The 27035-nt window shown below is 40.7% G+C and overlaps 1 protein-coding gene across 6 annotated transcripts in view; it reads right to left on the bottom strand.

The window, feature by feature from the left end:
* Positions 1 to 27035, bottom strand: part of CACNB4 (calcium voltage-gated channel auxiliary subunit beta 4) — a 258639-nt gene that overhangs the window by 125788 nt on the left and 105816 nt on the right. Inside the window, exons 1-2 of one of the 6 annotated variants that reach the window (XM_058715274.1) lie at positions 18342 to 18636; positions 16242 to 16401 (exon numbers count right to left, since the gene is read on the bottom strand). The exons of 2 other annotated variants lie outside the window; for them this stretch is intronic. In XM_058715274.1, the coding sequence (XP_058571257.1) occupies positions 16242 to 16247 (6 nt within the window). In that variant the 5' untranslated portion in view covers positions 16248 to 16401; positions 18342 to 18636. Of the gene's footprint in view, positions 1 to 16241; positions 16402 to 16524; positions 16543 to 18341; positions 18638 to 27035 lie in introns of those variants that run through there. 3 more of the 6 variants (XM_058715275.1, XM_058715276.1, XM_058715273.1) reach the window with 3 other exon arrangements.

The following is a 27035-nucleotide window of genomic DNA, read 5'->3' as shown; positions in this document are numbered from 1 at the left end:
AGAGTTGGACCTTGTACAGTACGAAAGCTGTAAAGGGGGGGTGGGCAGAGAAGAGCTCTCCCAAAGGAGGGGATGGTGTCTACAATTCTTGCACTTGAGACTGAGCACTGTCTATGTGAGCAAGTCTGAGAGAATCACACTGACTAGAGCAGGGTTACATGGGAATAGCTGAGATATGGCCATCTAGGTCAGTGGAGTGGGATTCTATGATACTTTGAATCATCAATACAGTAAAACCTTGGTTTGCGAGAATAATTTGTTTTGGAAACATGCTTGCAATCCAAAGCACTTGTAGGTCAAAGCTAATTTCTCCACAAGAAATAATGGAAACTCAGATGATTCATTCCACAACCCAAAAATATTCATATAAAAATGGTTACAATACTGTAATATGCTACAAAATAATAAAGAAAATACAAACTATAAAGAAAAATAAGTTAACCTGCACTTAACTTTGAAAACCTTTGTGGCTGGTGTGAGAGAGACAAGAGAGAGGAGGGTTATGGTGTAGAACAACATTCACTGTCACTAACGGAATCACTGCTATCTATTGGCTCAGTGGAATCTTTGTCTTTTCAAGCAACTTTAACAAGGAACCTATCCAATGACCTAGAATGAAGGAAAGCATTCCTAAGCTTACTCTTGTATAGAAAAGCAAAGGACCGTCCACAGGTGCTTTGAAGTGACAAAAAATACACTAGTGCCAGTCGTGGGCACCTTCCAACGTTCTGAAAAATCACTGACTTCTGCCAAACACCTCAGCCTGAGACCGAGCAGCAGAGCATGAAAGACGATCACCCATAATCCCGCAGCAAGAGAGAGAGAGAGAAAGAGAGAGAACCACTGGCTCAGTTGTGATCATGCGACATTTGCCATCATGTACTAATTGTATTGCAAGACATCACTAGTTTATCAAGTTAAAATTTATTAGAAATGTTTGCTCGTCTTGTGAAACACTTGCAGAACAAGTTACTCACAATCCAAGGTTTTAGTATATATCTCTAGTATGTCTCAAATTATTAAAAATGGCTTACATTTTAAAGTGACTGGTCAAGAAACTGTTAAGTTCCACATACACACACAAACTTGTTACAAATGTTCATAGCAACATTATTCATAACAGTCCAAAAGTGAAAACAACCCAAATTTCCATCAACAAAGAGATAAATAAAATGTGTTATATCCATACAATGGAATATTACATGGCAATAAAAAGAAACGGAATGCTGATACATGCTACAACACGATAAACCTGAAAACATTACGTTAAGCCAAAGAAGCCAGTCACCAAAGGCCAAATATTGTGTGACTAATTCCACATGGACAAAATATCCAGAACAGGCCAATCCACAGAAACAGCCCAGGCCTGGGAAAATTGGCAGGAAATGGAGAGTGACTACTAACACGTATGCAATTTCTTTTTGGTGTGATTAAAATGTTCTAAAATTGACTGTGGTGATTGTTGCACAATTCTGTGAATATACTAAAACCACTGAACTGCATACTTTAAATGGGTGAATTGTATGGTATATAAATTATATCACAATAAAGCTGTTATTTAAAAGCAAACTGTTAAGAGAAGTGAACTCTAGGGAAAAGGGTGTAAGGAGTGTAGGGTGGGAGGGAGGCTTCGTGTCACCAATTTGTTTACAGTCAGCATAACCCCATTGGAAATATCAGAAGAGAAGACTGAGTTTCCCTTATCACACTCTGGCTCTTCTAAAAATAAAGGCCTTTTAGGGGCACCTGGGTGGCTCAGTTGGTTGAGCATCCGATTTTGGCTCAGGTCATGACCTCATGGTTTGTGAGTTTAAGCCCCACATGGGGCTGTCAGCACAGACCCTGCTTTGCATCCTCTGTCCCCTACTCTCTCTGCACCTTCCCCACTCAAGCTTGCTCTCTCTCTCTCTCACTCTCTCTCTCAAAAATAAATAAACATTAAAAAATAAAGGTATTTTAATTTCCTACATCTGCTAGCCTTCATTTTAAAATTTACTTTGATTTTTCAAGAAAAAAATAATAGCGTGGCTGGTATGTATGTGCATATATATATATATATGTATGTATATACATATGTGTATACATATATATGTGTGTGCATATATATATATGTATATATATATATACATATACATCATATGTATATATATATATATATATATACATATATATATATGTATATATATATATCTCCATCCATCCCTTGGGAATCCCTGACAAATATATCACATTCAATCATTTCTTTTTTATTAATTTTTTTAACACTTATTTATTTTTGAGACAGAGAGAGACAGAGCATGAACGGGGGAGGGTCAGAGAGAGGGAGACACAGAATCCGAAACAGGCTCCAGGCTCCGAGCCATCAGCCCAGAGCCTGACGCGGGGCTCAAAGTCACGGACCGCGAGATCATGACCTGAGCCAAAGTCGGCCGCCCAACCAACTGAGCCACCCAGGCGCCCCCACACTCAATCATTTCTGACCACTCCCTGGGTTCCTCTTGATTTCTCGAGGAATTAAGGTTATTGAATTTCAATTCTTCCCAGCAACCGTTTATTGAGTGCCTGTCTTGTGGCATGCACATGAGGTTTGCAAGGCTATGTAAGGGCAGGGAGATGAGTAAGAAAGACATTCCTATTTCAAAGTGCTTGCTACTCCAGAGGGAAATGGGACAAATAAATTGGGACCTGAAAGAAAAGGGAAACTAAGTACCGTGTGCTGTCACCAAAGTGCTGAAGTGTCTGCATGAAAATCATCTCTCGAGGGTATGTCAACAATGCAAGTCCTAAGCCCCATCCTAAACTAATTGAATCAAAGTCTCTGAGAAGAAGGCTCCAGAAACATATATGCTTTTCTAATGTAAACTCCATTCCAGCCCATAAAATCCACACAATTTAAGACATTGAGAATGTTTCCAGCAAATAAGTCCAATGTAAGTAACTACACCAGCATTTCCTCCAGTGAATTCTGCAGCATGCTAATTCTTCAAGTAGTTAATAGGTATTCCTTAGGGGGAAAAATGGGTTCTGAGGACAAAGAAGTTTGAAATATCTTTGGGTTAAACAAAATATATTTTGTTTATTTATTACAGAATGCTAAGAGACTTTAGTGGCCTATTGTATGCTGTGAAACTTTGAGAAAGGGACATAGAATGTGGTTATTACCAAACTTATTTGACTAGGGGATCATTTTTTTTTTTCCACATACATCAATGGGCATATCACATTAATGGTCAGAGACTCATCTACTAAAATTAAGAGATAGGGGCACCTGGGTGGCTCAGTCAGTTAAGCGTCCGACTTTGGCTCAGGTCGTGATCTCATGGTTTGTGGGTTCAAGCCCCTTGACGGGCCCTGTGCTGACAGCTTTGAGCCTGGAGTCTGCTTTGGATTCTGGTTCCCCCTTCTCTCTGCTCCTCCCCCCCCCCCCCACCTCACACCCTGTCTCTCTCTCTCTCTCTCTCTCTCTCTCAGAAATAAACATTAAAATTTTTTTGTAAAAAATAAAATTAAGAGATAGAGATACTCTGGGAAAATATTATGATCTTCCACTCCTTAATAGAAAAATAAACATATACAAGACAATATTATTTTTTTTAAAAGATTGTTTTTAAATAGTTTTTTTTCCTGGTTACTATCTGAGCAATATCCCAAATGCCCCCCTTTTTTTTAATAATCTAGTTGTTACTTAGAATAATACTCATTTACTGTGGAAAAAGATGATTAAAAATCAATTTGAAGGGGCGCCTGGATGGCTCAGTTGGTTAAGTGTCTGACTTGCGCTCAGATCATGATCTCAAGGTTCATGAGTTCGAGCCCCACATCGGGATCTGTGCTGACAGCTCAGAGCCTGGAGCCTGCTTCGGATTCTGTGTCTCCCTCTCTCTCTGCCCCTCCCTTGCTCACATGTCTTTCTGTCTCAAAAATAAACATTAAAAAAATTTTTTTTAATCAATTTGAACATTCTTTGCTAAGAATAAGAAGTTCCTCAAGATGGAGAGCACATTTCCTCTATGGTTTCCAGATATGCATATATTAGGATATATAAAGATGGGTACAGGGGCCAGAATGCATAGAGCCAGAACATAATTATTCTACAGCCAGTTCCTGGTCACTGTGGGTCCTGGCTGTCTAGAACAAACCTATTTCATGACCTTGGAATGAAACCAGTAATTTTCTTAGCCAGGAATCGAGACCAACAGCTGAAGGATTGAAAACTTTAGAACCTGGACCCTGCTTCTAACCTGAGCTCCCTTGGGTCAGTTCAAAAGGCATCAGAAGAGGGGCACCTGGGTGGCTCAGTCGGGTAAGCCTCTGACTCTTGATTTGAAGTCAGGTCATGGTCTCACGGTTCATGGGCTTGAGATTCTCTTTCTCCTTCTCTCTCTGCCCTTCCCCTGCTCATGCTTTCTCTCTTTCAAAATAAATAAACTTAAAAAAAAAAAAGTCATCAAAAGAAATGGCCTAGTTTGCCAATCTCAGTGGCACCATCATCCAACCAGTCAGTCACCCAAGCCAGAAGTTGGGGGGTTCATTCCAGACTCCTTTCCCTTCCTAAGCTAATTAGTCATTAAACCTGCTGCATTTATGACTTAAATATTTCTCAGTTCACCTCCTCCTCTCTATTCCCACTGCTACTGCCCTAGTTGAGGCCTATGCCACCTCACACCTGTACTATTTCGACAGCTTTCTAATTGGACTCCCTGCCTGAATTCTCCCTCCTCAAACCCATCTTCCACTCTGACCAATGCATATCTGATTACACCTTTCCCGTTTAAAAATCTTCCACCAGCTCCTAATTACCTACCGCAAATAATTTCCCCCAAAGTGTTCTGCAAAACACTAACACAATGTGTAATCCACAAAAAAAGAGGGCTCCTTGAAACTGAAAAGTAGGTACAATGAGGGAGAGTACCTTTTAGTGTCTCATCTGTCTCCAGTATAGCAGAAAGGTCTAAAAATGCCTTGGAGACTCAGCACCCAGAGGTAGGTCCAATCCGTAAATAAAGAAATGCTTCCAGAGTCTATCAATGTCCTTGGCTAGGGGATCTTGGAAGTCACGTAACATAAATGCTTATGGGGTAATGGGCATTTTTTATGCTTCTCAGAAATGGTAATAGATTATAGCCAGAGCCTACTGAATATCCTCAAGTCTTCTCCAGGAAGGCATTCTTTAGCTTTGAAACTATCCATCTTCTGTTAAGTATGCAGAAGTGAAGTTTTATGTTCACAGCATCTCTGCAAGCCCTAAATTAAGAACCGAAAACTCAAATACTCTAAGAATCAGATAGATCACAACTGAGAGGATTCTGGCTGAGTTTCCAGAACAAGGTATCTGATGTGTGCCCTCCCCCTCAACGTCCTCAAGATATCTTCTTACTAAACTAGTCACTGAGTTAGACAAATCTTTAGTATTTGAGTTGGCTGCTGGCTGGCATTTGAAAGCCAGCTTCTCTATGTAAATGCAACACTCAAATGAAAAATCTAACAACTAGTTGCACATCTTACTGCCAGAACATATTTTAGTTAAAAGGGATATGAATCAAAACTTTCACAGAATCTAGGTTATGCATTTCCTTGTCCTTTTTCTACCTTATTTATATTCTTTTCTATTTTTCCTTCTCTTAAAATTCTTTGGATAATTTATACTAAGTTTGGAATGTAGCATGAACAACTTTTTTTAGCTACCTTTCTATCAGTGTATATTTCAAAACCAGGGCAAAACAATACATATTTATCAACATACTATTCAGTCCTAATAAAATCCTGATAGTTATATCTTGTAGAGTTCTTTATATTGTAGCTTTGATCCAAGGCATTTCTCCCTCTCCCTCTCCTTCTCTTTCTCTCTCTCTCTCTCACACACACAACACCATTCAAAATACCACAGCTAATGAAAGCATCTATAACAACAAATGGCAATAGTGTACTTCAATTATAAGACCCACCTCACCCTTCTTGCAAGACTGCACTCTGTGCTAATAATAATTTAAATATTAGAGCTACAAAAATAATATAAGAAACCAATCTCTAAAAACAACATGTTATTTTAGAAGTATGTACATTCTGAAAATGAAAACATTCAAGCAGTGTTCATATAATATGTACCCTAGCTTGGCTTTAATGTAGCTCCTTACATATATTTAAAGACTTATGCACTACTTCTCTATTGAGTGTGGACACCCATGTACCAAGTGCACACCCTTCCAGGAGTGAACATCTGAACCTTAGGACCTTATTTCAATAAACGTCATCCACAACTCGCCGCAATCTTCATTTTATTCCCTGTCACCAGAATGGACTCTCTGCTGAGGCACTGGCATGGTTCTAGAAGCATAAGGACCAGGTCTCACTGCTGAGAACAGCTTGGCTCTGACCCTGCAGACCATGCTAAAGGCAGGGAGAAAAGCTACTTCCCAGAGTCCCCCTTACCTTAAAAATCATGGTGTTCAGAGAAGTGAGATATCTGCCACACATGGGTGTGTGAGCACTACTATAACGACCTGTCCCAGGGAAAGCATGACACAAAAGGCCAAGATGAGCAGCTACCAATGAGAGAGGCTTCTGCTCCAGACACTAGAAGGATATGGTCTTCCTATCTCTCAGCAATGAATCATGTGTCCCATCCTTGGCCAATTGGCCCACTGGTCAAGACTTATTGCTCTTTCTGAACCCAGAACTCCAGCACATAGTCAGAATGTGAATCTACTCCCTTCTACATTTCCCAAGTCCTAACAATTAGAAACAAGAGCCTTTATTATATCCAGCTCCTAGATTCCCACTAGTTAGACTTATTTTCCCAGAAAAGACCCCTAAAATTTCTAATTGAAGTATAACGCACATACAGAAACGTGCATATATTGTATGTGTACAATTCAATGGATTCTCACAAATTTTGCACACTGTATAACCAGCAACCAGTCAACACTGACTTCTTAATAGAGACACCCATGGTCTGCTTACCTTTGTTAAAAAGGGAAAGGCCTAACCTCCATCCTAATATTTTCCAAGGATTTCATCTACCTTCAAAAACAAGTTCTGCTTCCAACACTGTAAAGGAAACGCTCTTCTTGACTTTCCTGCCCCCACTTAGTCCATATATCCTTTAATAAGGAGGCTGTTGTCAAAAGTGCAAAATCTCACAACGCTAATCCTTACTCCCACCAATCCTCCCACTGTTTTATGTGGTGGGAATCACGATGTAATGACATTAGGACACATCCTAAGAATTATTCTCATCTGGTCATGACAGTGGAGCACAGTGGGGCCACAAGTTGGTCTGCTACATGCTTTTCTCTCTCTGCTCATTATCCGCAGAAGACCTTTGTGTATTTGAAGGCAATCACGGAAACCCACATAACTTGGCTTCTCAAACCTTCTCCCCAACACTAACATTTAAGCCTTTTATTTTATCCCATTTCTAGACCTTGTTGAAGTACTCCAAATCTTGATAATAATTTTAAAACAGAGTACAGGAATGAAAAACTCAGGTCACCGTTGTAGTGGAACTATTGGCACATCAAAGCCAACACATATCTCCAATGGAAAACCACCAACAGCATCTCTTTCAGAGCTTCACTAACCTCTTCAGAATTGTGGTTTAGGAATGCCTTCAAACTGCATGATGTCACCTACTGAGACCAATATAGTCAGACAGGGCCCATCAGTGATGTGGATGAAATCAACATCCATTTACCTCTCCAGATCACCTTCCACCCCACCCCCCTCTGCTTTTGCACTGTGTTGCTGACCCATAAGCTCTGCTCTTTGGCTTCTGGTTGTGTTTGGCCAGTCAGAACCTTAGCATCGATTAGAGTGAGGGAAGAGAAAGAGATTCCCTGGCTCCCCCCACCATGTGGGATGGCAGTAGGCTGCCTATATCCCTCCCCAAGGAAGACTGCATCCATATCATGATAGCCTTCTTGGCAGAACTCAGCTCTCCTGGTTCCTGTAACCATGCCCTTTCCTAATTGTGTCGCACCTAAGGGAGGTTAACAGTTCTGCAATTACCAGCCCTGGGAGTACTGTGGTATCCCTTGTGGTTTCCTTATACCCTAACAACACCTCTTCTATTTATTAAACCTCTCAAATTATCCTAATTTGAGGATGCTATTTTTTGTAGGGATTCTGATTGATTCTGAAGGAATCCCATTCATAACTTATAGTTCCTTTGGCCTTTTAAATATATTGATATCCCTTTTTACTTTTTAAAAATATCACTCCTAAAAAAAATGCATCACTACTAACTCATGCAAATGTTTCCCTGAATTGAAAGTCCATGGAGAGAATTGACAACGAGAAAAACAAAATAAAAATGGAACTTTGGTACTCTTGGCTAAGGCCAAATGTAGCATCCACATGCAACTGTCACCAAGACCTGCATACAAATAGTGAGAATTCTAACATTTCCCTAAAACACAAAACCTCTTTCTGACATTCTCTAGCACTGAGCTTTTATGTACATGTAGGTTTTGTGGATGTGCTGTCGTTTCAATCCATCAAACTGGAGACTTTCAACCATACCAGAAAGCAGTATCAAACAAGAAAGCTTGAAAGAAACCGGGACTCTAATCTGGATTCCAAAGGTCTCTCCATTGGGGTCAGAGAGCAATCTGTTCTCTGTTTTGGAGATTCTCCCAACTCCCAACTGCTTTGTAAGCTGTCAAGCAAGCACCATACAAATAATGACTGTACCACCCTTCAGCGGGTTATTACAGTTTTTTTATATTATTAACCCTTGCATTTGGCATCATGAAAAGACCACTGCTCTAGTTAAAGATCTGAGGACAGCTCTAGGTCCAGTTCCACAGTAAATTGTCTGGGTCATTCTGCACAAGTTGCCTAACTTCTTTGGGCCTCAGTTTTGTTTCATTTACAAAGTAAAGAGAGATGAACTTCATAAGTTTTTGTGGGTTTTTAAAACCAAATTATAATAAACAGAGACTAAAAAAATTCTTATGAAACCTGGAGGCCATAGCCTAATGCTGCTTCCCACAACCAAGAAACTTCTTTGGAATCTTCTATTTCATTTTGAGCTAATTCGCTTTAGTCTTAATCGAAAAAGAATGTTTATTTCAATATAAAAATATTTTACAATACACACCAGTACACATATATAAATCTTTAATTTTGCTAAATTTTAATTTTAATTTTGCTAAATTTTAATTTTACACATAAATAAATCATTTACCTCAGCAATTCCACTTCCAGAAAGCTATTCTGGAGAAATGCTCCATGTGTACACAAAGATTCATATGTAAGAATTTATCTACGGGATTGAAAAACAGGAAATATTCTAAATCTATCAGTGGGCTAAACTTGTTACAGTAAATCCATACTGTACATCAGCTTATAAGAAAGAATAAATTCATATGGAGAAAATCCATGGTACATTTTTTGGTGAAGAAAAAAAGTCACAGGAAAATATTTATTATGATCGTATTCATACTTTTTAAAATTACAAATGTGATATGTGCATTTATAAGTATGTTTTTCTAAATACCCATGTTTGTCAATGCATAGAAAAGAGTCTAAATGGATACCCACTGAGTTGTTAAAAATGGCTGCCTGTAGAGACATGAACAGGTCGGGAGGTTGTTAAGGAAAACCAATTTTTCATACTATGCAGTTTTGTATTATTTATATATTTCCCCCCCAAAACCTCATGTCACTTAAGATACCAGTGATTTTTAAAAATCAGCGTTAGATTACATATCACTAAGAGAAAAAAACCACCAATAGAACAATAGTTTTAAGATGTAGCTCTATTTTAGATGTATCAAAATGTTGGGGGTGGAAGGTGGGGAATGTGTGCCTTAGTATCAATAAAATACAACATATAACTTCAGAAATTGTTACCATATTAAAAAAAAATAACATTAGCGCTTTAGGAAGACACATCATGTTTCACATACCAACTTGTTGGTTTTCAGTTAACTAATAATTAAACATGACCATCGAATGGTCTTTTCTTTTTAAAATCAAATATCTAGGAGCAACTGGGTGGCTCAGTTGGTTAAGCGTCCCACCTCGGCTCATGTCGTAGTCTCTGAGTTTGAGTCCCGCGTCAGGCTCTGTGCTGACAGCTCAGAGCCTGGAACCTGCTTCGGATTCTGGATCTCCCTCTCTCTCTCTGCCCCTCCCCCCCCCTTCTTTGCACTCTGTCTCTCTCTCTCTCCCAAAAATAAACATTAGAAATTTTTTTTTAAAAAAATCAAATATCTAACCTAGCCCTTTTTGATCTGTTTGGTTTTATTCCTTACTCTACTTTATTCTACTGGGCAGTATCCTAGCACTTCAAAAAGTGCAACATGATAGCTAACACATGTTCTGTGCTTCCCTACCTTATCAACTTTATTCTAATTCCATTTCTATATTCTAAGCATTAACAATATGATCAAATGTAATATGATTTGGATATCTGATAAATTAATTCTTAATTCTGTCCCTTGGATCAATAGAGCCATTGAATCAAATAAGTCCAAGACATTAATCTCTGGGACCTCAACTGAAATTAAATGATATTAAGCTATCAACAATGACTCTTTGGAAATGAACTGGAGAACTAATTTGTTGACCAGGTATTTTAGCATGATATTCACCACATTTTTCTACCTTCATGATAAATATTTGCTTCCAACTCTTACTTTATTCAAACAATATTTAAGGGACTATTTAAGAGATTGGGCTGAAGTAATGATTGTCCCCTTTATCCCTTTGCCTTTCATTTTATCACAGAGAAAAATTAAACAGATTAGGCATAGTTACTGCTTTTAAAAGAAATGAATGACTTAAAAAAATGAATGTCTCCTAGAATTTATTATATTCCTGTGGTTTTCTAATTGATTGATTATTGCTTTTAGTACAACCCAAAGGATAATAATGATGAACTGAAGAAAATTTTGTAAAGCAAGAAAACACCCCAAAATAAACATTCTTGATGATTAGGCAATGTTACAATCATAAAATCATTATTTAAACTTTTTTTTGCAGGGGGCGGGTAGGGGCAACAGTCTCCTAGTGCATAGCTCAGACAATTTCGCCAAGAAGGAAAGATAGAGATCATTTAAAGCAGAAATACCTCTCCTCAATTATCAATAAGAGTTAGGAGAAGCTCAATTCTCAGAAAGCATTCGTCTTTGATTTTTTTTTTCTTAGAGATGAGACTCAAGTGTCTTCAGCTCAAATCCCTGTGGGCTGGGCATGCACTGTGGGTATTGGCAAGCAGATGAGCAATATGCAAAACACCATTCTGGCTTTAGAATTAAAAATCTTAAATAAAACATCTTTCCTCTTCAAAAATCTAGTCCTCTCAAAGGTGTGCACCAGACACAACTTCCTACTTCAAAGAGTCTGAAAAGGCCAAATGTTCAGACTCTGGGACCAAATATGGAGACCTTACTCAGTATATACAAAACACCACGGTAGTTGAGCCTTTCAAAAAGTAAATGGCATATGGTGGCATTTGTATCCAAACTGAAGAAATTGCTTATCAGCAAACAGAACAGAATTCTCGATGTGAAGAAACCTTAGAAATCATCTAATAAAGAGTTTTCATTTTATAGGAGGCAAAATTGAGAATTGGAGGGATCAAATGACTTGCCCAAGGTCACTACTAATCAGTGGCAAAGACCAAGAATTCCACTTCCTTGTGCTCCCTCAATTAGACTCTACTGCCCCCCTTTCTGAAACAAAATACAACAAACTAATCAGAAGGCCTGAAGAGATTAGTACATTCTTTCACTTGACAACCACTGTAATATTTTTGGAAAGCACTGTCAAAAACCATGCAAATGCTCTGAAAATAAACCAAAGGATTTGATGGAAATATCAAAACCTGCAGAGAAAGGAGCATGCCAAAAGCTTAAGTATATTCATGATGTGAAGAATAATAATAGCAGAAAACACATGTTTTAAGGGTTACACATATTACCTTATTTAATCTTCAAAAACACCCAAGACGTAGGTTTATTATTATTAACACTTTAATAATGTGGAAACCGAGGCACAGAAAGTTTAAGAAATGTACCCAAGGCCATAAATTAGGAAGAGGGGAGCTGAGACGTAATCCCTGGCAATCCTGCACAGAGTCTCCACTTTTAATCCCAGCATTATTACAATACATTATTAGTTCATGATACAAAGTACAAAGAGTAATTTTTTAAAAGATTGAGAAAAAATTTTAAATACAACCCTTTTACTCACCAAACTTTTCAACAAATCTGCTAATAAAGAAAAACACTGAAGGTCAGAATCTTTTATGTTATACGATGCTCAAGCTAAAAAGAGAAGAAAGATTAAGGAGTAATAGGATTCAAAAGGCAAAATAAGAATTAAATTATTCACAAATTATACAATCAAGCTCCTGAATAATTGACAGCTGCCGATATTTGTGTTAGGATGTATCTCTTACATCAATTCCCCTGAACAAAAAGGCTGAAAGCAAATTCAAAACATCCTGTTTTAAGTTTAAGACGTTTTGCTATTTCTTTTTTTTTAAGGTTTTTTTTTTTTCTAAAGTAATATCTAGACCCAATGTGGGGCCCAAACCCACAACCTTGAGATCAAGAGTCACATGCTCCACCAACTGAGCCAGCCTGGCATCCCTCCTGAACAGATGCAAAAGAAACAAAAATAGGACGCAGGAAGTACTGATACTATGGCACTGTTTAAGACGAGAGAAAAATACTTATTACTAAAACTATGTATTTATATTATAAAAGAATACATGAATGCAGAGCAAGCCCAAGCACTTTTCTATTTAGATCTTGCAAACTATCACGTGAGCTATCTGAGCCGCCTTCCTTTTGGTCTACTTGTGAGAACTGCAAGAGTGGCTGCACGGTTTTAGCTTAGACTCACACTCCAGAATCTTAAAAAGTTCAAAGTCCAAGCCATAAAAATCTACAACTCCCAACCTGCTTGCCATTATTTTATATGAACTGTAAAATCCCTTGAGTTTACACACCAAGCAGTGGCCTGGTCTCAAGCAAGGTCGCATGCCAGTGTCCTTACCAGTCCAGCAGTTTAGAGTTGTTACTGTTTTTCAAGTCAGCGTGGCCCAATGCAAACACGTCACAGGCAAGTAAATCAGCCTGATTTAGATCAGCTACAGAGTATCTACAGAGCTTTCTTGGCATAATTTTTAACTTAGTCTCATGGATATCTGAGCTCATGACATGATGATCATTGCAAAGGACTGGTGGAGGAAGGAAGAGAGGTAACAAAAAACAGTAACAGTCCAGTTATGTCTTCTTGTCCTCTTCCGGTGGCTCAGTTTACCCAGGTAAGGGATATTAAAGGGAGATGGTGAGCAGAATGATGAGAGAACCACCCACATAGAAATAAGGTCTACATTGAACTCTAATAGAAAAGGAAAGGGTAAAGCAAGGATGCTTGCTCACCTTCACCCTAAAAGTACGTGTTTTCCTAGTAATTGTTGACCTTCCTACAGAATACCTTGTACCATAAAAAAATGTAGTGTTCACTAAGCACTTGTGGAGGGAGTCACAGGGCTATATTCTAAATCCTGATAGACTCATCATAATCTAATAGGAAGAAGAACACCCACAGGAGAGAAGACAGCGAAGTCCCAGAGAAAATGTGGGGATCAATCCTAACACATCATTCTGTCACTTGAAAGTGGAAATGGCAGAGAAAGTGATGAGACTGATGACCTTGGAGAGGCAAATTCATGGGTTCTAATCAGATTTAAGGAATTTCTATAGCTCAATGACAACTACATCTAGAAATCATTTCAACATATATTTTAGAAAACCATCATTGCTAAGAACTGATTGATGAAAGAGAAGTTTCTGTTCATCATTCACTTAGATTCTTAACAAATACCAGAATCACTCAGCTGAGTAAAACAGGTTGATTTTCTCAAATTTCTTACACAAACCATGAGCAGCATTTGTCTTTCCTCTCTGGCCAGTGAAGCCAACAGACCTTGGATTCTTTAACGGAACAGGTCTCATTCTCTAGAAATAGGCCAGAAAGACTTTCTAACCCCAGAAGGTCCTCTGATCTGCCAAACCATAAAGACCTCCAGCCTTCTCATTTCCAAAAGGCATCTAATCCTTAGTATCTCTAGACTCTTCTTCCAAAAGTCCCTAAACACACAGAGCCATCTGTCTGAAGTTGATCCTCCTTCCTAGCAAGCACAAGGACATATCTTCATATTTAAAAGAACTATATTATATCTTTGAAAACAGCAATTCTTTATTCTCTTGTGGATGTGTGCCTTTCAACCCTCTTGGGTATCTTTCTTTATGTCAAGAGCAGTTAATTTTTCATCTCCAAAAGCTGTGTGGCAGAAATCTCCCACTTAGCGTTAACCATTAATTAGCAAAGCACGGAGCATATCTATATATGAATGTACAGGGCATACAGTGTGCATACCCCTGCAGGAACACAGACATTTAGGCAAACGTGCATAGTTGTGCAGCTTATAGAAAGTGAGTAGTTTAAATAATTAACATATAGTTATAATAATGTATAGGTACATATAAAGTAAATAATGTGCTTTTATATGTACATACAGATATTACGTACACATTATAGTTTGTAAAATTCACCTTCACTTTAACTTTTATGTCTGTAACATTTCTAACAGTATTAGTAAATACATTATGCTCCTTTCTGTGACTTACAGAGAATATATTTTCCTCTCTAGTAAATGCCCTGAATTATGATCTGATCATCTTTTTCACTGAAAAAGATCATGTCTCTCCCTCTCAGTACTTTAGAATTTAAGCATTTGGAAATGGAAGCAATTGTGTTGGAGAAATCAACTATTAATTCTATGTGCAAGTAGCCCTGGCTTCACTTTACAAAATACTCTAAGAATCTATACTTCATTTAAATTGCTCAAAGTCACAGAAGGTCTGTGCAGGAGTTTTAAATTTTGCAAAGCATCTCTTGCACGGGCCAGTCTAGTCCTAGTGTGCTGAATCTTTTATCAAATGAGAACATCATTTCACAGCATAGGATGCAATACACACACAGTAGCAGGTTTAGAATGGCATATTCACGGATATGCGCATTGACAGTTTGAAAAGATACAAGGCAGTATGATAACAGTCATTATCTTGGGGTGGATTTTTAGGTAACTTTTTCTACTTATTTGCTTCTTCCATTTATCCCCATGAGAACATCCCTGCTATTGTGTGTATAATAAACCCCTGCTGAATAAAAAAATAAATCTACTCATAATGATCTCACAAAAGCCAAAATATACAGTGAATCCATTTATGAAACATGTATACCACTGAGCAGATCTATCAAAATCTATTTTGGTCGATAAAAAGTACAAAGAGTATACTGGAGGCTCAATGAGTGAAAAGTATCTTGGCCACCTGGACTTGTATTAAGACCAAGTGCAGGTAGTGAAAGTGGAATAAGGCAATCCTGACACAGAAGACAACATAGTACAAGTCTGTGTGCATGATCTATTGTAACTGGCCTAGTCTGGGTATGGACTCATTCAGGAGCACACATTCCTTTATCCATGGCAAGGCAACAGAAGGAGTAAGGTGATGTTCTGCGTGAAATCTCCCATTCCTGCGCAGAGCCCTTGCTGTGGGGCACTGAATCATCTTTTGCACTTCCTCGTATTCTGAATGATGCAAACAATTAACTACTCTCCTGGAAACCAGGGCAGAAGCTAACGGACTTGTCCAAAAAGGCTCCGTAGAACTCAAGAATCTAAAATGCCCAGACTCAAGTGTGTTCCCACAAGGCTCTTGTTCCTCTCTCTTTATACATATAAAGCATGAAATACGGAGATTACAACTGAAAAGCTAGGGTATTAGAAGTCTAATATCTATCTCTGGACGAGAATCTTAAGAAAAACCTTGCATAACAGTACCAAAGTCTCTCTCACACTGCGGGGATGTGAGGTGCTAACAGTGTATAATAATGCTTTATTCTTACTCAGAATAAAATATCATCAGTCCCTAGGCAAGATGATCTCATTACAGACTTACTGTGTGAACACGCTGAATACAATCACTTATCACATGTTAAACCCCCACACACCCCACAAAGGCATTTTCAACAGCGCAGAGTGGTCGGAAATATGTGGATGGCAACCCAGCCCCCCAAAGAAAGTGCCGTACTCAGCTTTTAGTGCCTGTATATTCTTGGACTGCAGCTGGTCATTGGAGAAAAGCCTGTCCACACCTATCCACCAGACCTGATCCAAGAGCTTTGCTTCAATCTGGGCAACCCCCCACACTTACAGCCATAAATGCATTGGCACTGAGAAAGACTGCTGAGGATGTGGCACTCCAGGTGTGGCTTTATTTCTCACTTCACCGGGTCAGCTATTTAGGCCTAGTCTTCTCCATTGGCTTGAAGCTTTGTTCACACCATCTTGGGTAACACATCACATTATTCTTCCTTATAAAAACAAATAAACTCAAATGAGCATTCTGAGTCAGTTCACCCCTCCAAACACCTCTGTCTTCCCCTCTAATTTAAGTGACACGCTTTCAGTCCCACCCAACCGAAAGCTTCCCATACTTTCAGGTGAGGATTGGCCAGATGTCTTTCTTCGTTCCTTGGGTGTCCCACCTTCCTCGCCTCCGCAGATCCCCGAGGATCTCAGGCTGCTGGCCACCACTGAGTCACCAGGAGCACAGCACTGCAGTACCTAGCACTACCCGCCATCAACTACTGCCAGAGTCAAATCACTGCACTCTTCACTCTCTCCCCCTCCCCTCCAGAAAAACTCAGCTGTCCTGTGAGGCTGGACCAAAAGAAAAAAAAAAATGCTTTCATACTCCTAATGGCTCCCCTCTGAACCAGTGCATCGGAAATTTATACAGTTCTAGAGAACAAGGTGCTAGATACATTAGTTCCTAGCCGACTCTGTTCATTCCAGCCAGTTTCAAAAATAACCTGTTATGCCGAAATAACTCCGATCTACCTAAGTGCAACACAGTGCCCGAGGTAAAATCGATGGTCGCAAATAAAAATTACAATCCAATAAGGCATCACATGTTTCATAACTGAGTGTGGAGAGAAGGGGTGTGAGAAATAATCAGGCTTCATGAAGAACCCCAGATGGTTTACTGAACTCCTATAGTTGCATTTTCCATTCTTCCACCCCACTTGCACATGTGGACTTCCTCTATTTCAGCCACCAATGTTTCAAACTACAGTCCCTTGCAATAAACTGGCAGTGTGATAATTTACAAGCACGCTGGGCAATACTCAGAGAGACTTTGCAGAAACAGAGTTAGAGTCAAAGCTAACACACAGACAGGAAGGAAAAATGGAATGCCTTATCAGAACTGAGAATTTCTATCCTTAATAGAGTACATCATTTGATACATATGTCTGCATTGATTTGTACCATGGGGCTTTTTTGTTGTTATTGTTGTTATGGTCTGTTTATTTGGTGGGTTAGCCGGGGAATCTTATATAACACATTTCCTGTTTCAAATGTAGCAACATGTATGGCATTGCACTCCTATAAAATTCAGACTCCCCACAGCAGGTCCCATTAGCCACCCCAAATCATTTTACCTTGCACGGTTTCTGGATGATTGATGAAAAATCAAGAACTGCCACTAGCCATAGTAAAAGATTCAGCAATCAGCTTTACCCTATACTTGAAAGCTAACATTCTGGTGGTATGATTTTAGGGATTTCAGAAAACCATTTTCATCCTGATTTTAATAGATTACATGAGCCTGACCTACGGAGGGAAAGGAGTCCAGTTTTCTCAGCCAAAACACACGTGAGCCTACTTCAGTCTTCCAAAGCAGAGTACAGTGACTCTACCCTCTGCCTCTGCACTGGGGTGTTCTATGACCACAACCTTTGTATCTGATTTCCTTAACAAAGAAGCAGATCTGCACCACTTGTTTGGCCAGAAAGCACATAACACAGCTACAGCTGAACAACTTCCATTCATGCTAGCTCAATAAACAATGTGTATTATATAATGAATGAGCCTTTTCTGTGAGCCCTTCTATTGGAAAACATAGGCACTTTCTGCATAGTTTAAGCCAGGCTACAAGGAGCAGTTACCCCTTGTGAGATCAAACGTGGACTGAGTAATGTATAAATCCGAACAGCCTACACTCTCAGATGCCTTTGCAAGCACCCTAATTTCTTTTTTGCGTGACAAGAAATTATATAATAAAAAATAATCTCTGTTCACTCTAAACTACACAGAGAGCATTTACACAGAAGCTAGCAAGCACCCGAATGATGTTGGCTTTCAGCTCCATGTTCCCTGCGTTGCCTAAGAAATGGGGTTGGGGGGGGGGTGGTTAGTGAGAGGAGGAAGAGGAGGGGAGAGGGAATCAGCTATCTATGAAAATACTTACAGCCTCCGAGTCTTCAATTCCATGCAGGTACAAATTGTCATACATGGAGGTCTGAGAATCCAGAGCACTTCTTTCAAGGCAAAAATAAAATTGCTACAGAAGCCCCAGCTACAGCTAAGAGATAGAAAAGGCCTGTTGGAAGAACTGCGTCTGCCTTATCAATTCCTGTGGATTTACTAGGCAAGATGCTATTCATTCACATCACACAGGGTGAGGTTATCCCCAGAGGCAGTCCAGCCCTGGCATTTTATCTGCCTTCCCAATACAGAGCATAAAAAAGCAAAAACCCTTCCTCAACCACAGACTGGTGACTGAGCTAGGAAAGCGGCCTGTGATTGGCTCAGCTTCCCTGCTTCAGTCAGCTGAAGAGCGTTCCCTTGGAGAGTGGAGGGCGCCTCAGAGCATCCTACCCAGCCAAGAGCTGCTTCCTGTTTCGCCCGTACTGTGTAGTTCTGCAATATACACTTATCGATATCTGAAAGGCTGCTTGGAATGCTTGGAAAGGCAGACTCTTGACTACTTCAAACACAACACCTCACCTTCTTAATTAAATTCACAATGGGTGGGTGGGGGTAGGGGAGCAACGGAGAAATTTTATTTTCGGAGAATATTGTATAAAGACAGGCAAACAGATACTAATCTCCATCCAACATCTCTGCTTAACAGATGCAATTTAAGTCAAACAGGCAATAAGTCATTTAAAATAAAAAAAAAAAACAACACCAAGGTAAAGGAAAACGTTAAATAAACAGATGGTAAGATTTCTTGTGGGAATTTCTGCTGTAAAAGTTTTCAATGTTCTCGCTGAAGTCTCTCTGCCCCACTGGTAAGAAAATACCTCCGTGACCCAACTGTCGAAGTTTGAAAAAGAAGCCCAAAGACTCTCAAAGGCTTGTAGTTAGATGCAAAATGTTCAATGTCTTTTTAACTTGACATGTTTAACCTCCTATAAGTGACAACTAGTATTTTAACTTAAATCTTTCACCCCCTTTCCAATACTTAGACTTTAAAATTCCTAAGACGGCACTGATCATCTCCCAAAGCCCAAACAAAAAATGCCTACTCTCTCCCTGTACTCCCACCACACCACAATTCAGCTTGACCTAGGACAGGGCCCACGCTGGAGCTTACCCAGATGCTTTCTGGTCAACCAATAAGGTTCTGCAGCCTTCAAACAGGAGAGCTCTATAGCTCACACTAAGAGAAGTCAGCTAAATTTGGAAAAAAAGAAGTTAGTGATGGGCAAAGAACATAATCTAGAGAAACTGCATGACTCACTGGGGTAAGCAGTGACCCAGAAACTCAGAGGCTCTGAGTCCAATATCAGCTTCAGCATTAATTGGTTGGATGACTCTGGACCAGTCACCACTTCTACGGGCTTTAGTTTCTTCACCTGCCAAATTGAGGTAAGAAATAACTCAGAGAAAGAACTTTGAAATCTAAAGTGCAACATAAACACTTATCAATGACAACCCTGCTTTCTCAGCCGGAAGGCATTGGCTGCAGTTCACGGGAGCTCAGCACAGGAGTAACTGGCTGGCCCTGGACCTAGGAAATAAGACCTGTGCTTCTAGCCAGTATCTCTGAAAAGCGTAACTCTTAAAGGAACAAACCTGAATCACAAAAGGCAACCCAAGAGTTACAGCTGTTGAGCAGAGTACTGTTCTTCTGGGTCTGCGCTGACCTACCTATATCTTTCAATCATAGTTGCATGCCTAGGAAACAGCACCAACAGTCACTTTCAAATATAAAAGATGGCAAAGGGATTCATCTGTCCTTCAGAACCCCAAAATGGTAGGGTTCATACAGGATGTCATCTGTGCCATCGCAGAGGGAGAAATGGCAGAAGAGGATGGGGGCAACTGGCAAGATTTCAGAGAGAAAAAACCCAGGGCCAGCTCCAACTGTGGGTCCTGGAGCAAGTTCCTGCCGGGCTGAACCTCAGCTCTCCCCTCCATAAAGCAAGAGGACTGTGTCAAAGGATTTGGAAGCTCAAATTCTTGTATCAAACTCTGTTATTATAATTAACTACAGCCATATGGTATTTCAGCCAGAATCTGCAGAAAATTGAGGCAAGAGGGTCTTTTCTCTCCTTAGATTTTCTAGATCATTTCCTTACTCTACCACTTCAATTGGAAGTATAGTTATTTCTGGAGTATCTTTAAATAGGCAACTAAATTACAGGTGAAACGAGAGGCAGTCCACTTCCATAACTCACCCAGGTGAGAGAAACTGCTCCCTACTGGGAAAACTGGGCACAGCTCAGTCGCTCTCCTGCATTTCCTGGCCTTGGAGTGCTCCTGACAGCTAATGTGAGAGTCTGAAGGAAGTTTTTAAGGAGGAGGGGCTCATTCTGTGATATACAAATGTATGCAATAAGCAAGTGGGACACCAGGAGGGAGGCAGTTGATAGAGCAGAGCATCCCGTAGTTACTCCTGCAACTCAGCCTCTCCAGGACTAAGAACAATGTGAAGCAGGGGCAGGCTGGCTTGGTCTGCTTCCCAGGACATTACAAGAATGCTGGACTCAGAACCAAAACCTGTTAGAGGTGGGAGAACCTCAGAGGTCACCTAATCCAGCCCTCATTTTAATACCCAGAATGGTTAAAAGGCTGTATTGAAAGCCACAATTTTTTATACTTGAGTGTTCCTTCCCCACTCCCTTCTTTTTTTTTTTTTTAAGGTTTTATTTTTAAGTCATCTCTATACCCAACATGGGGCTCGAACTTACTACCCTGAGATCAAAAGCCGCATCACTGAATGAGCCAGGCTCCCCTCCCCACTCCCTTCTTGATGGGGTTTTCAAGATAAGGGATGAGAAGCAGTGGGCATGTTCCCAGGAGGAATTTGGCAAAAATAGAAGCAGGTCACTTTGGTGGGGAAAACCCCTATCTTTTCTTACTTTCATCCTAAAAGAGGTCCCATCCCAAGTCATTTGGTCACCCGCAGCTGACAAGAGAAAAATCAACGAACAGACTGGGGAATCTGCCCCTAGGATTTCGATCTACACAGACGAAGCACCGCACCCGCAAATCACCTAAAGACTTCAATCCAATACTCAGGCTAATCCCAGAGTTCCAGAAGAACTCTAGTGAGAGATTCATTCTGGACTTCCCCAAAGGAACTCTGAGGAGTTTCTAGGAAAATGAACTCCAAGAGAATTTGCAAGTGACAATCTCTGTGCCTATATTCTCAGAACTGAGAGCTGGCGGAGAAGTATTGAGAGACCCCTGGGAGCTTCCTGAGCCTGTTTCAGATCATCTCAAGTCCCTAGTTTTTGATAAAAGGGCCTTGGGATTGCAGCAAGTCTAAGTTCCAAGGGCCACATTTCAATTCTCGCTGCAGCATGAGGTGAAAACTAGCTAAGGGCCTGGCACCCTCAGGGTTTTAACTTGAAGAGTTCTCTAGTTCAGTGACTGGCTGAGAGGATAAAAGTGACACCACCCACAACCAGTCTACTTCTGCAACGTCAGGCTAAAGTGAGAACAAGTCTGAAAACCTTGTGGCTCAGCTTGTGTTGGTGTTTCCATGAACACAACTACCTCTCATGTTGAGTAGCCTCCAAAACTGCATAGCTGCCTCCCAGAAAGGCTGCCTTCCATTTTGAGGCTGCTCTGCAGAATGTGTGTTTCACCCAATTCCATTCAAGCCACCTCTCATTACGATCCACAGTTCAAAGTCACAAGACCTCATGAAATGGCATTGCCTACCTGATTCTATTTTGTAAAGTCCACGTGATTCTTGGTATGGAGGTAGTTCTCGCAACTTGACAAATGTCTCATCTGAGCTCAATTCAGTGGAGGAAGTGTTATGGCTCTCGACAAATCAGGAAAGCTCTCTTCGGTATCTCAAGGGAAGAGTTTGGTTTTTGTTGGTTTCAAACCTATGGATATGGAGTTCCTTTCCCTTACCCGGGCTGGGCTTTGTGGTCAGCAAACCCATGGAGTTGGCAGTGCAGTCAAAGGTCAAGCATTTCTCCTTTGCACTTGTCTTGGGAGGCAGGGCGGGAGGGAGAGAAAAGTGAAAAGCTAGCTGATTAGCTCTGAGCTCTAGAGAGCCATGATCAAGACAGCTGGTACTGATTTGGAAGCAAAAGGGAATTCTGCTATCTGATTTTCCATCCAGATTTCTCCAGAATTTCACTTTTCTAAGCCAGCGTAGTTATATGTTCTATAGCAGGACTCTGAGAGGTCAGGGAGAGACAAAGGAACAGTGTTTGGATTCTTATTGGCTCTATGGGCTAAAGCACAAACCCAAGGCTTTTCCTTGCCAATTCAGCCTTGGGGTTGTTTTGCTCTTTGTTTTTGTTTAAGTTTTGCTAAGTGAACACAGTGTGCTAGATGATTTTCTCCCTCTTCTGTTCTCCAAGTATTAATCCACTCATTCACCTCTAGAAATCTGTGCGGCACTGTAAGCATTAATATTGTAACCCCTGTTTCCTCCCTGATGTGATTCAGATAGGTGGTACCTGCAGAGCAGACAAAGAAATGGAAACAAAAATACAAAACACTACCATTGATTCCCCTTTTAGTAGTTTTCTGAGTTTGAGTTTAGACTTTACTACCTAGAGAGGTACATCCTGGACTCTCTCTGGGCCTCATCTGTAACATGGAGATAAGAATAGTTCCGGACCTAATGAGTTAATATATGAAGGGTGCATGGAAAGTGCCTGGCACATTAAAAGGCAGAAAGGAAGAATTGGTGTTTTGTTTTTTTTTTTCAGAGGAAGTAGTATGGAATCAGGGCCGCCTACCTCGCCCAGCTCCAAGGCCCCCCACATACTGCAGTTTGTGTGAATGGTACTCCCAGGCACAGTGTAAGAGGAATACTATGGAACAGAGTGGTTAAGAGCAGGGACTCCTAACACATCCCCACTGTGCCACTTCCCAGCTGGATAACACTCAGCAAGCCACTTGGTCTTTTTGTGCCTCAATTTCCTCATTTATAAAACAAAGATTATCCTAAGATTATCGTGCAGATCAAAAGCCTTGATACAGGAAAGTGCTCAGAACGGTGCCTGGTACAAACTCAGTGCTCCACAAGTATGAGCTGCTTCTTTAAATTCTGGCCTAAAGCCGTGGGATGGGATTTGCCTCTGGGATGGGATTCCTACTACCTGCCTCTGATGCTGGCCTGGTCCTCTCCATCCCCACCTGGGTCCCTCGTCTCAGCCAGCAGAGCTGAAATCAGCATCCTGCCTCCCGCTGCCCTACTTAACTTCATGCCAGCCTCCTCCCGGTTGCCTACCTGCTTTCTCTGGCCAGCCTGGCTGCTCCTTATGCTGAAGCTGGCATGCACGCCCAGGCCTTCTCAGCTTGAAAGCACCCCGACCCTGCAGCCACCACACTGAGCGCCACATTCTCCTGTGTGTCCCAGCACACGAGATACCCACGCTCCCGGATACCCAGCACTCCCGCACCGGCCTTCCCAACGGACTGACTTCCGTCACCCCCGCCAGCCACTCCTGGACTGCCCCAACCTGTCACAAACCACTGCCAAGAAAAGGTCCCCCGTGGAAACCCTGTAACACATGCCACTATTGGTTCTGACCAAGGAGGCGAGAGGAGTGTGAGAAAGACCGACACAGAGAGAGACAGGGATAAAAAGGCAGAGACAGAAAACCCTAGAGACACTCAAAGTAAGGATGAATATATGGAGTAGCTCCCTTCCTCCCTGCCATTCTTGATGGCTCCAGGAAAAAAATAATACTTCATAATTCATAAAAGAGCAAGTGTGGGTAAGGTAGAAAATTCCCATGGCCTATTCAACTTGACAGAAAATGACAGATCCCTCCCTGTGATTGACATATTACTCAGAAATCTCTCACTTCCTAAAATTTCTGTTAAAAAAAAATTGCCAATCTCTTGACAAAAACATTCCACATAGCCACAATTTTCATTAATGCTACGTAACTCTACCTTCCATTCTTCTCCAAAATGAACTGAGGAGACTAGTCCAGCTGGCCTCCTCTCTGTCACCTATACATCATTTAGCTAATATTATTCATGCTAATTTAATAGTTACAGCTTCTACACTGCCACCTGCTCTGCACTACTTTAGAGGCTGGGGACTCGAGTATCAGCAGGACAGGACTGCATCCTCCTGGAAGCTGACAGAGGGACGGTACGGTAGCGATACTGGAGATCTCGAAGACAGAGACTGAACCAAGGAGATGGTTGCAATCCTGGAGAGTAATCTGATTCCTTTACCTGCAAAGCTTCAGCAGGGGAGAGAAGCAGGAAAGGGGGAAGGAAGAGCTCAGTCTCACCGATGCGGCAGGGCAGACATGAATCAGTCACCAATTTACTACGTGGCCTTGGGCAAACCACTTTCCCAAGCTTCCTAATTTGCTATCAGGGGTAAACCTTAGTTTAGGGGCTTTTTAAGGTGAAACTTGTTATATTGCATTTTCTCTACTGTTACCACTTTTAGGTAGAAATTCATGTTTTTCCCTCCCAGAGGGAGTTTTTCTCTCTGATTTGACAACACAGTTTATGTACAGATCCATTTGGCCATCAAATAAACATCCACAAATGTGTATTGGGTACCTAATATCTCCTCCAAACAAAAATGAGATTGTGTCAGATCCTGTCTGAAATTTTTCAAGGCTTCCTGTTGCTCTTAAGATAAAGACCCAAATATTTAATGTGGTCTAGCATGGCTCGATGTTTCTCTTCTGTCACCCCTCATTTTGCCCCCTGTGTCCTTTACTGTCTTCTGTACAGCCAGTCTGCTCTTTTTGGACACATCACACACACTCCACAACCACTCTGCTGTGTCTATTCTGAGTCCTTTGCCTGGAACCCTATCCCTTCTCCCTCCCAACTTACCCTCCATAAATATGCATTAGTGAAACTGATGAATCAATACCTTTCTCCAGAATGTGAGTTCTATGGAAAGAGAAAACCTGTAGCTTCTTATTCACCATTATATCCTCACTGTCTAGCACAGAGCCTTGTGCATAGTTTTCAATAAATACGCGAATAATTCATGAATGGCCCTGAACTCCTTGGCTACTTCTGCACTTTGGCTACCAAAACAGTGTAGTGAGTAACACACACACACACACACACACACACACACACACACACAGAGGCTTACAAAATGATATGTGGATATTTTTTGAAGATAAGAAAACCCAGAACATGAGCATCCCTAGAGGGTCCACACCAAATTGTCCTCATGCCCTGACTGGGAGAGCAGTCCTGTTCAGATTTAGATTCTTACAAATTAAATAATCTAGGTATGATGTACTGGTGTTCCTTTAACAACACCTTTATTTCAAAGAAAACAATTATCTCAATTTACAATGTGCTGATAATTTGGGGGAGGGGGGCAAAAGACTCCATGATCATTCATATCTTCAGACCCTTGCTCACAATGTTCACTCTGTCTGGGAAGTCTCGTCCACTATGCCACACTCCACCCTCAACTTTTTGTATTTGGTGAAGTCATTCCTTCTTGCAAGTCCAATGTAAATGTCACAAAGACCTTCCCCAACTCCCTCATACATTAAATACTGCTTCTTCTATACTCCTTTAGCACTCTGCCCTTCTCTACTTCTATTAATAGGCTTAACACATGACAATGTACTTTGTCCAATAAACCTGCTCCTTCCACTGCAAGATAAGCAACTAAAGAACAAGAACCATGTCTTACTCAGTTTTGTACCCAAATGCTTCATTCCATAGAAGATCCTCCATAAATACCAGTTGCAGGAACTAAATGACACACATGAAAAGAAAATCCACATTTCGAGCTCTAATGACACTGCCGTCATCAAAACCCATGCAGACTGTGCTGTAGATGTTTGATTCTTAACGGAGTCAAAAGAAAAGGAAATGAGCCAGGAATCTGTGAGGTCAGTTTAAAGGCTGCGGTAGATTTAGAAAAAAAAGCCACAAAAATGGAAAGGGGTGTCAGAAACTCAGGTATGAGCTGGACTTGGGTCAGTTGCAGAGTCTTTTCTTAGGTGGAATCTATGAGCAAAGGGGATATTGGTACATGATGGATGAATAGTAGTGTTAGGGTCCTGAGATGTTTCCTAAAGCTTTGCTGCCTCAGGACATATTTTTGAAGAAATACCTATTTCCCTTTGGAAAAAAGTGCCAGACCATGTATCCTTAAAGGGCAGGAACTATGTCTTTTTCATCTTTATGTTAATAGGAGTTAGACCATCTGACCCAATGCCTATCAAAATAACTAGAAAATAGAAGTTCCGTGACTACACTGGAAAAAGCCAAGTAAGCAAGTATGATATAGATGACTTCCACAATACCACATAGCCTGAGGGGACCATGGTCTCATGGTCCCAAAGGCACCTCACCAGGTTGTGTCATTTCTTCTAATTTTTCTTTCACAAAATGCTGACAAAACTAAAATGGTGGTCAGTTATAGCAAATCCCCACCCCACCTGCTCCATCCCCTTATAACCAGACCATTGTAATGTAAATTTTTAGCCACAATAAGCCTGTTTGTTTTCTGAAACCAAGGATTAGGGACAAAGCCAAAATGTTGGTAAAGTAAAAACACAAATTGCCAATTGCATACTGCTTTTTCAAAGCCCAAATGATTTTTTTTTTTAATTTTTTTTTTTCAACGTTTTTTTATTTATTTTTGGGACAGAGAGAGACAGAGCATGAACAGGGGAGGGGCAGAGAGAGAGGGAGACACAGAATCGGAAACAGGCTCCAG

The sequence above is a fragment of the Neofelis nebulosa genome, chromosome 2 (assembly GCF_028018385.1).
Source record: "Neofelis nebulosa isolate mNeoNeb1 chromosome 2, mNeoNeb1.pri, whole genome shotgun sequence".
NCBI lineage: Eukaryota > Metazoa > Chordata > Mammalia > Carnivora > Felidae > Neofelis > Neofelis nebulosa.
The sequence above is the reverse complement of the archived record's forward strand: the minus strand, read 5'-3'. Positions and strand labels throughout refer to the sequence as shown.